At 39.7% G+C, this 14672-nt stretch overlaps 2 protein-coding genes across 6 annotated transcripts in view; one reads left to right on the top strand and one right to left on the bottom strand.

Annotated features, from left to right (window-relative positions):
* The first annotated feature begins 585 nt into the window (after nucleotides 1-585).
* On the top strand, nucleotides 586-14640 carry CCNE2 (cyclin E2). 2 transcript variants are annotated; one of them, XM_027856955.1, is made up of 12 exons: nucleotides 586-927; nucleotides 2181-2220; nucleotides 2313-2409; nucleotides 2500-2556; nucleotides 3589-3740; nucleotides 5774-5909; nucleotides 8065-8211; nucleotides 9664-9759; nucleotides 10557-10691; nucleotides 11470-11581; nucleotides 12601-12758; nucleotides 13311-14640. In XM_027856955.1, exons 1-12 carry the CDS (start codon nucleotides 783-785, stop codon nucleotides 13422-13424), a joined length of 1389 nt encoding a protein of 462 aa, XP_027712756.1. In that variant the 5' UTR covers nucleotides 586-782; the 3' UTR covers nucleotides 13425-14640. The 2 variants fall into 2 exon arrangements, with proteins under 2 accessions (XP_027712756.1, XP_027712757.1); XM_027856956.1 differs by lacking the exon at nucleotides 586-927 and adding an exon at nucleotides 1116-1139.
* The window catches only part of INTS8 (integrator complex subunit 8), a 55477-nt gene continuing 52884 nt past the window's right edge, over nucleotides 12080-14672 (bottom strand). For 3 of the 4 annotated variants that reach the window (XM_027856953.1, XM_027856954.1, XM_027856951.1), the window contains one exon: nucleotides 12080-12795. The gene's annotated coding sequence lies outside the window, so the exon portion shown is untranslated. The remainder of the gene's footprint in view (nucleotides 12796-14672) is intronic. The other variant, XM_027856952.1, reaches the window with a different exon arrangement.

The following is a 14672-nucleotide window of genomic DNA, read 5'->3' on the forward strand; positions in this document are numbered from 1 at the left end:
GGCGGGCCCAGAGAAGGGGGCGGGCACTACACGTGGTCCGGACCTGTGCCTAGTTCGCCCCCTCGGCTAGCAGCGGAAGACCAAACCCCTCCCCCAGCCCTCCCGCACGTCCCGCCGACGAAATTGGGGGTTCTTCTGGGAACCCCGACGACCTTGGAACCCGCAAGGCAGTGGGAAGGAAGCACAGAGAGGGCGCTCGCGCTTCCAGCGCCAGGCCTCCGGGGTGGACTGGGGGACTGGAGGAGGTGAGGGACCAGAATGGAGACGGAAAATGGGGAGGTACGTACTTGAGTCCACGAGCGGGGACAAAGCGCAAGGTCCGTGACCAGGCCCTGCCCTCCTCCCAGCCTCCCTCACTCTCGGGCACGAGGTCCAAGAGCCACGGCTGTGGCTGCACAGGGCTCCAAGGCCAGCTGAGGACACGCCGCTACGCCGGCTTTGGCCTGGGAACCCCGGCACTGTTTACATTCTGCAGCAGCTCCACGTTGTAGAGGCGTTGCCGTATCCCATTGGCCAGAGCTGCAGCCCTGGCCCCGCCCCTTCCACGAAGGGGCGGAGCCAGCGCCTGGGCCGGGAGCAGAGGAAAGGAGCAGCCGCCGGCCGCTGCCACCTCCGCTGCTTCCGCGGCCCTATGGCCCAGGCGTCTCACCTCTCGGGTTTGACGGGTGTCACCTCTCCGACCAGCCTATCCGCTTCTTCCCCCCACCTCCTACAGTTGCCACACCCTCGAGTCAGGCCGCGTCCCCGAGGGCGGAGGGGCGGGAGGAGAGTCGTGGCGGGAGATGCCGGGGTCGAAGAGGAGGGATGGGAAAGGAGTCTCTTCTTCGGCTCCCTTGTTCCCCCCAGGGCCTAGGGTCTGGGCCCGACGGCCTGCGACCGCCGGCACCCTTCGCGTAGAGGAAAAGGACCTGGCGAGGCGGGAGTCAGGTGGGGCTCGCGCCGCAGGACGCTCGCGCGCCGGGCGGGGCGGGCGGGGCCGGCGAGCGGCGCGGGCCGAGGCGGGGGAGGGGAACAGGCGCTGTCCAGGGGTGTCAGTCCTAGGCGCATGCGTACGGGGCGGTGCTGGCCCCGAGGTATATATAGGGTTGGCGCCGGCGCCAGCTGAGAGCGGATCTGCAGCCGGGCTTCTGGTGGAGCAGGTAATGGGGCCTTGGGACCGGGGGACCCCCACCGCTGGGCGGAGCTCATCCATCCTATCTGGTCGGGTTCCTTCCCGCGGGCGGGAGCTCGGGCCGGGAAGAGGGGATTCAGGAAGGCTCAGCCCGGGAGGGACGGCTGCGTGTCACGAACCTGGGGTCCCCCTGAAACCCTGTTGTCCGAGGGCGGGCGGGCAGAGCGGCGTGAGGCGCGCAGGGTAGCTGGAGCCAAGGGGGTGTCAGCCCAGAGGGGATGGGGCCTCGTGCCTGCTTTGGGGTCAGGATGGGGGAAGGAGCAGGCAGGGCAGCGATTGCCCCGCTTTGGTATGGGGAAACTTCTTGTTTGAAAATAGCCCATTCTTACTCCCCGATTCTCAAGCAGGGGCATGGGAGGGAAAGGACTGGCTGCCCCCTCCCTGCCCGAGGGCGGGGAGGAAGGGAAGAGAGGAGGCTGAAGGACACGACCCGAGTCTCAGTTCCCTCCCCCTCTGGCTTCCCCGCCACTGCCGCTCTCCAAATTGGCGCGGAACCGGCTTCCCCAGAGTTTTGGCTCTCCACCTCCACCCCCCATCCCCCGTCCTTCACACCCAGCCCTAGTGCAGACGGGCCAGGGTCGTAGGCGCCCAGCACCTAGGGGCCAGGGACTCGGAGAGCTCAAGCTGCTGCCTCCAGGGAGGGGTATAAGGCTAAAGTGCCTGTCTCCCCCCTCTTCCCCAGCATGGGAATGGGGGTCGTGCAGAGGGGAGACCTGTTTGGGGAATTTACTTTGGGCCTCCCTCGGTGGGATAATCTATATAAATAGTCATTTGGATTTTGTAAGTCTGCACAATACGTATCTCAAGAGTTCTTGTACTTCATCTGGTGGTGGATAGAAAAGCATGCTCTCCCCCTTCCCCCCCCCCCGAAAATTAATTTGGAAAATCTAGAATAAATAATGATGGGACAATCAAAATGACTGGCTATCTCCCCAGTTTACTAATGACTCTGGTTTATGGAACACACATCGAACCATGTGCTTGACTCTTTTTCCCCTTCCTTCTCCAGAAGCTTTGAAGAACCGAAAGAAAAAAATGTCAAGAAGAAGGTAGTATTTTGTGTAATCTGTATGATATTGCTTGTTGTTCGACCGCAGATCTTTTTTTTAATCTTTCCCTTCTTTTTGTTTACCATTTGTAGTAGCCGACTGCAAGCTAAGCAGCAGCCCCAGACCAGTCAAACAGATTCCCCCCAGGAAACTCAATTCCTTCAAGCCAAAAAAAGGAAAACAGCTCAGGTAAGTCGAGAAGCTCAGAAAAGTTACAAGACCACTTGCTGTTATCGTTTTGGGACTTCAATTCACTACTGGTTGTTTTTTATATTCTAGGATGTAAAAAAAAGAAAAGAGGAGACTGTGGCCAAGGGACAGCAATATGAAATTAGGGTAAGGCAAGACTGGTAAAAGCAGGATGGACTGATGAAAGCCACTTAAGGCCATGGGAGGAAGATTTTGAGGGGTATTGCTTCACAATAGAAAAGGTCCATGTGACATTTTTTACCTTGAAATGCCGCCTAGAGGTTCAGCTTGGAGTCTGGGTGATTTAGGATATATGAGCCTGACTATTACAACTGCAGAGTACAGACTAAGTCAGTCTTCTAGCAGCTGGTTCCTCTTTGTAAATCCCTCCCCCTTGGAGTGGTCTGGCCAGTCCAGGGCCCGCCTAATCCTTTTGGATATACAGCTCTTTGTTCACTTCATGACTGTACCAGTGTTCTGCTAACTACAACCTGGGTAGCCTGGCATTTGGGTCCAACATCCAGAACCTCTAGTTTCTTACTGGAACCTTATTATCCATTCTCTTATATTTTGCCATGAAGGGGATCCTGGAGCCAAGGCTCTATACTTTTACCACTGCCCCCACCTTGAACACATTCTTTTGGAAATCAGCACAGTTTTATTCCTTCTCAGTCATTTTCAGTGTTTTAAGTTTCCCAATTAAATAGTATATATTGACTCATGAGGCAGGTGAAGTAAAATGTGAGAATCTTATTTTCAGAAGGCACCTTGTTGGTATAGCTGTAGTGGGGAAAATGTAAATTTTTTGTAAGTCTAGAAATCTGGTATTCTAAAACTATACATTTCCCATACTCCCTCCTCTACCTGTTTCCATGTAATTAGCTATGTGGTGACTCCACTTTCGACCTTCTTATTTTCTGCTTCAGGTTTTTGCTAGTTGCAAAAATTTGGTCCTTTGATCATATTTTGTTGTCTTCAGACTTAGGAACTAAATAAATAATCTGTATAACTTACATGTCATCTTAAATACTTGACTTCTAAAAATTAGATTGTTTATATGCAGGTGTTTTTACAATCATAAATTTCATTTTTAAAAATTATAAACAACAGATCTTCTTTACTATTGAATAAAATAGATCATCAGTAAGCAAACTAAATTTTTTTTTCTTTAAACAATAGAATTGCTGGCCACCTGTGTTATCTGGGGGTATCACTCCTTGCATTATTATTGAAACACCACACAAAGAAACTGTCACCAGTGACTTCTCCAGATTTACTAATTATAGGTTTAAAAACTTTTTCATAAATCCTTCACCTCTGCCTGACCTAAGGTAAGTTATTTTCCATACTTTTCTAAAATAGATGGAAAACCTAAAATATTTATAATTTAATTTAATGTTGCTACTGATTTATTACTATTTTACTGTCATCCTGAAAGGCCAACCTAAAAATTAAAGGCAAGTATTCTTCAATTAAAACAATTATATACACACATATGTATATACATATATACTTATAAAACAAATTTATATATTTTAAAAATTATTATGTTAGTGCCTCCAAGTGGCCTAAAAAATAGGACCATGAATTTAAAGACTCAGGAACATCTAAATTTAAATTCTGGCTAAGAGAGTTAGTACTTATGTGATCCTGGGCAAGTCACAACCTCTCTCAGGCCTAATACCCACATCTCTAAAAAAAGAGATTATAATACTTATAGAACTTATTCCACAGGATTGTTGTGGGAACCAAATATATAAATGGAAAGAGATTTGCAAACTTTTAAAAGTCTATTATTAGAAGAATGATGGATACTGCAAAACCACTTTTAAGAGGCTCAAACAACTATCAGTAATCAAAAATCCCTTTCACTGTACAAACCTCCTAACTGATCTATCCAGTCTCCCCTTTTATACTCTTCACAGAGTTGTCAACACAATATAATAGAGATCACCTGACCTTTTTCCATCTCTAAGTCTGATCTTATAATCATGTCAATTCACCGTCACAAACTTTTAGTGGCTTCTTTAGTCAGTAAGCATTTACCTATGTGCCAAGCATTGTGCTAGGTGCTGTGGATACAAAGAAAGGCAAAATCATGGTCCTTGTGTTCTAATAAGAGGGAACAAATGATTATATATCTGCAAGACACATACAATGTACATCTAGTGTAACTGGAAGATAATCTCAGAGGAAAAATACTAGCAGCTGGGGACCAGGTAAGGCTTCCTACAGAAGGTGGGATTTGACCTCAGTCTTGTTCGATGCCAGAGAGGCTGTGGGGTCTGTAAGGAGGGGAGCATTCTAGGTACCCAGGGCAGCCAAGGAAAATGTTCAGGTTGGGAGATGAGTACTGTGTGAGGAACAGCAGGAAGACCAGTGTCATTGGATCATAGAGTATGTGGAAGGAAGTTAAATACAAGAAGAATAGGAAGGTGTCAGGTTGTGAAGGACTTAACAAGTCCTACAGGATTTTATATTTGATCCTGGAGGTAATAGGGAGCCATTGGAGTTTAAATACATGGGAGCAGTTAACATGGTGACACAGGGGATTTAGGAAGATCCCTTTGGCAATTGAGTGAAAGATGGACTAGAGTGGGAGGAGACTTGAGGCAGGGAGCCCAACCATAAGACTATTGCAACAGTGCAGATGGGAGGTAATGAGGAAGGATCTGAAGCAGGGTAGCTGCAGTGAATAACAACATTTGGTCACAGACTGGATTGGTGAGGAGAGTGTGAATGACAAGTTGAGGATGATACTGTGGATATGAGGCTTTATGTAGCTTTTTGGATAAAAGAAACAACTCCTTAGTCTGCATGCTGTTACACTAGCTCCAGCCTACCTTTTTGTCCTTATTTCAAATTACTTTCACATAATATAATTGGACAACTAGCTGTTTTGTACAAGATGACCTCCATGAATTGTTTTAATGGTCTCTCATGGCTAAAATACATTCTTTCTCTATCTTTATCAAACTCCTTTCTCAAAGGCTAACCTTATGTTCCACCTTTTTAGTGAAATCTACGATGTACCGCCATCCCTTTTCCCAGTGTTCTAGCTTAAGTTAAGTTTTCTCTGCCAATTTTCCTAAAACTCGTCATCTGGATCCCTGGATCAGTTTACTAGTACTAATGTACATATATGTTGTGTCCCTCCCGAGTAGTCCGTAAAATCTTTTAAGGATGGGAACTGTTTATTCATGCAGCCCTAGTTCCTAAGCTTAGACTTTGTGCAAGCCATCTTATTCAATGTTTGAATTTAATTGTAAAAGCCATATACCTTAATTTAATAGATCCCTCAATAGAAATGAAGTACATTTTTGCCCAACAAAATTGTGTATCATATTCTTTTTCTCTTTCATAGTTGGGGATGTTCTAAGGATGTCTGGTTTAATATGTTAAAAAAGGAGACCAAATATGTTCATGACAAACATTTTGAAATGTTACACTCTGACTTAGAACCACAGATGAGGTCAATACTTCTGGACTGGCTTTTAGAGGTGAGTTTAACTCTTTTTGCTTTGTTTCAAAAACCAAAAATCAAAATTTCCCATACTCATCCATGTAAATGTCTTAAAGCAGAAATTAGGCTAGTGGGTTTCTTTTTTTTTTAAATTTATCTGCTTCAGTCTTTGTGATGTTTACAGTTGATGGCATGACTAAAACCTGAAACTAGCCCTATGTCAATTGCCACATATGCTTAGAGAGAGATATAATTTAAAAGGGCTAAAGAGTTTAAAAGGAGCCTAGGTTGAAATACTATCTATGACTCACTTATTCACTTAACTTGGTCTATAGTATCTGCATCTGTGAAATGGGGATAATCCCTACCTACTATATAAAGGTTCTGTGAGGAAAATACCTTGTATACCTCCAAGTAGGGCAGCTGGGTGGCCCCATGGATAGAACACTGGGCTTGGAATCAGGAAGACTTATTTTCTTGGGTTCAAATCTGGTCTCAAGACTTTTACTAGCTGTGTCGCTCTGGGCAAGTCACTTAATCCTGTTTGCCTCAGTTCCTCATCTGTAAAATAAGCTGGAGAAGGAAATGGCAAACCACTAAGTATCCTTGCCAAGAAAATCCCAAATGGGGTCACAGAAGAGTTGCACATGGCTGAAGTGACTCAACAACATATCTTAAAGTGGTAAAGAACTATGAGTTTTTATTCTGCAGTATTAAGGAGCTGAGTTACAGCTGTATTATGGATGGCATTAACCAGCTTGATTACTAAATAGGGTCCTCAACTTTCTTAAGTAAAAATGAAAGAACCAAGGAGGGAGACTGAAGATGTAATTTCTGCATTCCTAAACTATGCCAAGGAATCCTGACATACACGTGCATTTGAGGGAAATAAAAAATTTGATTGAACAATTCCTAAACCACCAGGTTCAGGGTTGTGAGGTTCCTTGAAGGAGTAGACTATAGTCCCTGAACAAAAAAGGCAGGATAGCTAGAGTTCTGAATGTCCTTGTAGGGTAGGCCTATGATCTTAAACTTTTCTGGATTTCATGTAACAGCATACTCCAGAAATATACCCTTAACCTTGCCCCTCACCACCTCTGGGGGAAAAAAAAAAACAAAAAAAAAAACCCCAAAACCCAGACCCTTAAGTCTACTCCTGTTAGAATAATCACTTTAAATTGGAAAGCCACCTGTACAATTAAGCAGTAGCCAAGTACCACCAGTAGACCCTAAAGTACCAGAGAAGAATAAAAGAAGATTCTTTGAACCAAACCTCCTACTGCTCAGCAGAGGTGGTGGACTACAGGTACAGAACGAGGCATACATTTTCAGACATGACCAGTATGCTGATGACTTTTGAGTGTTTTCTAGGGAAGAAGAGGCCCATTGGCGATGTAAAAAGAGAAGGCATTAACAAAACTTTCTTTAAAAGCACATAAGAGTTAAAGGAAAGGTACATGTAATTGTCTCAGGTGTCCCTTATAAGCACCAGTGTCTCAGAAATACAGTCTCACTGATCAGAGAACAGATGCTTCACCTAGCTACTCATCTCTGCCACCCTAAATCTTCTGCAGGGACACCACCCAGGTCTTCCTCTAATTAGCAGTTTTTAAAGTTGTGTAATAGACTCTCTTGGCAGTCTAGTGAAGCATATGAACTCCTTGGAAGAATGTTCTTAAATGAATAAAATACATAGTATCAAAAAGGAAACTAGCTGTATTGAAATAAATTTTTTTCCCCACCCGAGTTTACAGATCTCTGCAAATCTAGCCAGGTTAAGAACCCATGCTCTTGGACTTGTGAGACTACATGAATATCAATGTCCCACAGGGCTAACTACATTATTATCCCCCTTAATATGACTGGTCCCCTTCCTTTTTCAGTCATATAGTTGTGATAACTTTGGGGAAGAACTGACCCAATTATTCATAACTTTCTATCAACTGTATGGAAGTAAAACTGGAGATAAAGTAGTTTTGCAAATTGGCATCTCCACTTAGTAGTTTGGGGAGAAGAAATAAATCCACCCATTCTAGTACAAACTAACAACTTTTAAAAATTTATCTTGGGCAAATTTTTTAAAATCTAGCCTTAAAAATAAAAGTGCTTTATTTAACTTGTAGTATGTTTAGAATTACTTTTCACTTTGAAGAAACCTAAACAATAATTTAAATGTTTTAATTCCTCTTTAGGTATGTGAAGTATATACACTTCACAGAGAAACATTTTATCTTGCTCAAGATTTTTTTGATAGATTTATGTTGACACAAAAGAATATAAACAAAAATATGCTTCAGCTCATTGGTATTACCTCATTATTCATTGCTTCAAAACTTGAGGTAAGTGATGATTTCTGAAATACATTTTTAATGGAAGAAGTAGCAAATGCTTTTCACTTAAACTTTTAACAAGTGTACTTGATTAGAATAGTAAATATTTTAATACTCTATAGCACCTTTGTTTTGGAAGTTCCATAGTGATTCTGCATCAATACATTTGTTCCCATAATAACATCAAAGAAATAGTAAGTTCAGATACTACATGCAATCCGTTTCAGAAGTGGCACTGCATATATCACTAAAGGTAGACCATGTCTTGAGAGTTAGAGTAATTTCATTACTAAATTGTGTCCAATGTATGAGGTTTTGTAATATTTTTCAAACTCATCTATTACTATATAATTTTTGACCATACCATCCTGCCTATCCTTTCTCTGAAACCTGTTTTTCAAAAAACTATGGTGTGTGTCCAACTGTAACTGGCTTTCCATTCTAACTCAAAGAGTAGTGACTTCTTCTCAAGATTACCTCTCAAGGTTTCCCTCTTTTTTGTTTTGGTAGCCAGTTCCTTCATATTGTCAGGATGAGATCCAGAATGACACTTCATTTGTCCTTCAAAAGGTGTAGGGAAGGATATCTCAAAGGCTAATCAAGAATTCATGAGCAGTTCTGCTTTTAATAGGATCTCCAGCAGATGTTTAGATCTCTAGCTCACCATATTACCCTTATGTTTTACATCTGCATCTAATTAAGAGGTCGTAAGTTAGTACTGCCCCCCTGCCTGGATATTGTTTCATGTTTAATACTGTTACTATCCCCTGATTAGGATAACATGTTGTTATTATGTGGTTTATGTCTTACCTGCAATACAGTCCCATTGTAGGGACTGGTGCCAAGCTCTTCTTCCTAAATTACACTTTTGCTCATGTCACTCCATTACTTTTGAATTAATTCCATCTGAATTTAAGGTCCTAAAGTGATTTAGTCCCAACCTCTTACCCTGGTACTTTCCCTTTACATCTTATAAGTATATATCTTATAGTGGTTAAGTATGCTGGACCCCAGATGCATTCACAACATCATGCCTTTGCTCATGCTATTCATTCCTTCTCAACAAAGCATAGGGTTTATTGCTTTATTTTACCCAACATCTCTTACCAGCCTACTTGTTCCCCCAAGTTCCAAACTCTTAATTCCAAGATCATTCCTTATTCAGACATAGTTACTCAAATCTTGACTCTCATAGCATTCATTAGTATCTCTGACTACACTTTTACATTCCATCTTGCATTATATACAAAACTAATCCTATGAAGGCATGAAATATTTTTCATTCATCTTGATGTCTGTCTACTTCCACCAGCCACTCTGTAGGCCTTCAATAAATGTGGAGATTTATAACTTATCTGTGAAGTTGTCCTCAAGGATAATATATTTCAGCTGACTTGAGTAATGCTTTTATATTCTCTCACTATGAGATTTTATTTAAAATACAAAATTTCATCTTTAAAGGAAATCTATGCTCCTAAATTACAAGAATTTGCTTATGTCACGGATGGTGCTTGCAGTGAGGATGATATCCTGGGGATGGAACTCATTATATTGAAGGTAATTAAGATAAATTTTCATTATTTCTAAGTGTTAATTAAATGCTAAGTACATTGTCATTCAGTTCATCATATGATTATACTAGGCTGGTTGATTTTCATAATCTAGCCCTAGTTGGTAATGGCTTTCTTTCACTGTGGATATCACATAGGATTTAGCTGTGTTTAGATTGTAAACCCCAAGAAACCAAGAACTATATTTATCTCAGCTTTGTTATCTCCCCTAATACTCTACACTGTACAAAATAAGCAATGTATTGCCAAATATATGAATGAGTAGTCAGTGACCACATAATGGCTAATTCAAAACTGTCATTAAGAACATTTTTAATGATGAGTAAGCCAGATTAGAAACGGTCAAGAAAAATTGGAGAAATGAGAATGAGTATCAGGATCAAAGAGCTTCAGTGTAAATGACACTGGCTAGTAGCTAACAGGACTAGAGAGTGGTTGTTTTGGCTATTTAAATTCTGATTTTCCAGAACCAGAGATTATGATAAATATTTCAAAACATCCATATAGCAACATACTTCAGGAAACAGGAAGTCGGGCCACAGAAACTTAACTGATGTCAAGAAGTGAGCTGAAATCAATCTGATTCTTAAAAATGTTAGAGGCAGTATAGTATTGTGGAAAGGACTAGGAATATGGAAAAGGGGTTTAAATTTTTCTCAGTTACTCACACTAGGTAGTTTCCTCATCTAAAATGAAAGAGATGGACTAGTCAGATGATATTTAAAGGCTTCTGAAAGACCCAATAACATGAATTTATCTTTGTTATAAAACTTCTGTTAACAGGCTTTAAAGTGGGAACTCTGTCCAGTAACAGTTATTGCCTGGCTGAATGTCTTTCTTCAAGTTGATGCTTTAAAAGATGTTCCTAAAGTACTCCTACCTCAGTATTCCCAGGAAAAGTTCGTTCAAATAGCCCAGGTATAAAAGTTTTTAATGAATTTATATTAGCATTACTACCTATGTTTTTCATGTTGAATTAAGCATACTCAATTGCAAATCTACCAAAAAAACCTATTTCCTGTTTTCCCTACTTGTGTTTCCAGAAAACTTCAGAGATTAAAGTGAATAAAACTGCTCTTAAAACTCCCATGAACATACTTCCCCTAAAAAAGAACCAGATTAGAGTGATTTGTTATAAATGTCTTTTTGGAGTAAAAGAGGAAAAAAAATTGAAGTGGGCTAAAAGAGATTGAGTGGTAATTCTGATTATTTTCTGTAGAAATTTAACCTTAACTTTTAAATAACTTTATGCGGCACTTCAACATCCCATAAAAGGCCTGTGACTTTTGGGTGTGTGTAACTCCTTTTACCCTACTCCTCTATATCTATACTATTTTCACTAGTTATGATGGGTAAAAAGTAACCTGGTCCAGAAATAGTTTGCCATTACCTTTGTCTTTCTATAGTCTTTCCAGATTGGCAGGCCCTCCAAGAGCTTGCAACCGTACTGGCCAGATTTGAGAACCCAGGCGAAGGTTTGATATTAGAATCATGAAATTAAATTCTTACTATGAAATAAAATCTTATGTATACCATTGACCAATACCAAATCTTAGTGCTTTGAAAGGAGTGGAAGGGTAGGAGGTAGGACATTTGTTTCACCACTTTTCCCCCTAACATACTGTTACAGCCTTCATACAGGCACATAATCTTCAGTTCCCAAGTTGATCATAATTAACTATTTTTCCTTGGATAGCTCCTGGATCTGTGTATTCTCTCCATTGATTCATTAGAATTCCAGTATAGGATATTGGCTGCAGCTGCTTTATGCCATTTTACCTCCATTGAAGTCGTTAAGAAAGCTTCAGGTAAGACATTCTCCTACTTCTTGTTCATACAATACACTAACTTATGCTATTAAATTTTAAAAATTTAACCTAAAGTCTAATTGTTGAGGGATAATACTTTCACTTTTGAGTGAAATTTTCTAATCTGATCAGAAAATCATAGATTTAGAGCTTCAATGGTTCTTATAAAGACTTCTAGTCCTACACTTTCATTTTATAGATGAGGAAACTGAGGCCTAGGAAACATAAAGTTCATGGTCACACAAAGTAATAAGGTCTAAACAGGGATTTTGAACCCAGGTCCCTAACTCCAAATTCTGTGTACTCTCTTACTGGATGCTATTTCCCTTGTTTTCACATAAAAATCCATATATAAAAAAGTTTAAGCTCAAATGGAAATTTAATTTGTTACGAATGGACTAAAGTAGTAGTCATTGTTTTATCCTAACAGACTTTTGTCTGCTGCATCACTCACTCTGTAGTTTTGCTATGAGATGAATAAGAAGTTATATTCTGAGAAACAGCACAGATATGAAAGTTTATTTGTATATTATGCTGAAAACTTGGCTTGCACTTTGAAAACTAGCCAGTTGTCTTTAGATGGTTTTAACTCTAATCAGTCTAAGTCTTTGACATGTCTCAGTCATGATTCCAAGGCATAAAAAACAGCAATATGAAATGAGTATATTATCTAGATGTGGCTAAAGTAAAATCAGTTGCCATTACTAAAATTTAAAAGTTGACTACATAAACTGCCTCTAATGTTGCTAACCATCATCTCCCAATTCACATTTAAGATACTGGCCTAATACCACAGGCAAGATGAATAAACAGCATCTTTTTCTTTCCAAATATAGTGAGATACAGAGAGATACAGACATTAAACTTGGGGATCAAATAATAAGGCAGAGAAGGAGAAGAAAGTTCATACATCTTAAGTTCCAGAAGATGAAGCAAAACATCACACACATAAATGTATATTTTAAAGGAAAAAATGTTGATCTGTAATGTGAACTATACATTTTCCTTTTGATCCACAGGTTTAGACTGGGACAACATTTCAGAATGTGTAGAATGGATGGTACCTTTTGCCAGAGTAGTGAAGGGTGGTCCTCCGGTGAAACTGAAGGTTTTTAAGAAGATTTCTGTAGAAGATAGACACAATATCCAGACACACACAAATTACTTGGCTATGCTGGTATGACTTTGCTTTCTTTGGGGTTTGAAAAGATAATCTGAAATTTAAATCATTTTGGATAATTTATTAACTAAAGAACATTATTCCATTATTCACCTAGTTTTTATCTTAGCATATCACAAAATGCAAACTGATACTACTAGACCAAATTTATAATTAATTTAACATGGCTAGGGAAATAGGAAATTGAGCTAATTCTTATCCAGAACATTGGATCAGTGTACCACACTACTATCGTCATTATTTCAAAATGAATATAATGATATACTCAGTTTGAACTGCTTCCTATCCAGAAGGTACCTCAGGATTTTACAGTTACATGTCATTATGCAATTAATTAGAAAAGCTGGTAAGGACAATTATGATTATGAGGAATGCTTAATACATTTGTGCAAACTTTAAAAGGCAGAGAGCTATTGGGCTTTAGAAACATGATCAATCAGAGTCATATTTGGCCAATGCTTGAAAGAGAAAATTTGAGAGAGGATAAATTTGACAATTCTGTTGCTAAAGTGCTTTGTGTTGATAATACATCTTTCTTTCTCAAAACAGGAGGAAGTCAATTATGTGTCAGCTTTCACAAAAGTGGGACAGTTATCACCAGTGTGCAATGGAGGCATCATGACACCACCGAAGAGCACAGAAAAATCCCCAGGAAAACACTAAAGACAAAGTTAGCTGACAAAATGCTGAGTGGATTTGTTCTTACTTGGCAGTAGAATATCATATTCCTTTTGGAGTACTAAAACAGCTGAAACAACTTTATTCATAGTCCTAACCAATTCAGAATTACACTGCCATGAACAAGTTAAAAGCCTACCCATTCACAATTAGGATAACCATAGTTCAAATTTTAGCTGTCAAGAAAACAGCTGAACTAGTTTACAAACATTAGTATTTCATTCCCAGAGTGAGTACAGATCCAGGAACTATGAAATCAGATATAATTTTTACCATAGCTACATTTTTGGGACTCGTGCAACAAAGTTCATTCTGATAAATTAGGAATGTTTACTATCTGAGATATTTTGGACTAAATGAGTGCTACTTTTAAATTGTACTCTGGAAGTTCAAGAACTCATTTGATTGGTGCTATTCAGTTAATTCTTGAAAAAAATTCTTGACTGTTTACAAAGGTTTAATAAGATGATAAAATTTTCATATAGCTGCCGTAGCATTCTGCTCCAAAATACACAAACTTTTATGAATTTCAGGAAGATCAATATAATCAATCTTTGGGTAAAACCAAATAAGATAAAACAAGAAAAAGGTTGGCTTTTCTGAACTCCAGATTTAGCAAACAGCTGTGCACATCTTAATCAGAGCTTTGTTTAATATACAGGTTGCTTTATATAAAACCTTTGTATATTATCACAATGATTTTAATAGGGAAAATTTTATATGAAAAATAGCTTTATGAAATAAAAAAATGCCCTTTTAAGGTACGTTTTTTAAAAGTTGTAGAAACTAAAGTCATTTATGTTCAGAAAATTTAGGGTTCCCCTCAAAAAATACATTGTCTTTTTCATAATGTGGAGAGACATGATTTAAAGTAGAAACGGCTAAAGCAAAAGAAAGGTGTATATACAGTGGCTTCTAGAAAACTTACTGGAAAAATAATGTAAGAACTCAAAGCGGGGCACTCAAGAAGTTGGTGTATAAAGAAAAATTTCTGTGTAAATATCTCAGCAGCTAAGCAACTGGACTTCATCAGAAAAAAACCATTACACTAGGTTATTTCTGCTACTTGACCTGTGAAATCTTTTCTTCTTTTGAAGAAACTGCACTAGATTAGTTTTTTTTCCCCTTAAAATGTTTCAGTGCATTGTGTGAGGAAAACACCACCACTTATGTGTACATATATTGTATAAATGTAATATTTTAATATTGTTTATTTTAAACTTTGTTTAAAAA

The sequence above is a fragment of the Vombatus ursinus genome, unplaced genomic scaffold (genome assembly GCF_900497805.2).
Source record: "Vombatus ursinus unplaced genomic scaffold, bare-nosed wombat genome assembly UNPS02011767.1, whole genome shotgun sequence".
In the NCBI taxonomy this organism is placed as follows: domain Eukaryota; kingdom Metazoa; phylum Chordata; class Mammalia; order Diprotodontia; family Vombatidae; genus Vombatus; species Vombatus ursinus.

Bases quoted from the DNA above. Each gene is read 5' to 3' on its own strand.
- CCNE2 (XM_027856955.1), top strand. From the start codon at position 783: ATGCCGGGGTCGAAGAGGAGGGATGGGAAAGGAGTCTCTTCTTCGGCT. The intron at 928-2,180 runs GTGGGGCTCGCG...TTCCTTCTCCAG, and splicing joins CCTGGCGAGGCGGGAGTCAG to AAGCTTTGAAGAACCGAAAG. The intron at 9,760-10,556 runs GTAATTAAGATA...TTCTGTTAACAG, and splicing joins TGGAACTCATTATATTGAAG to GCTTTAAAGTGGGAACTCTG.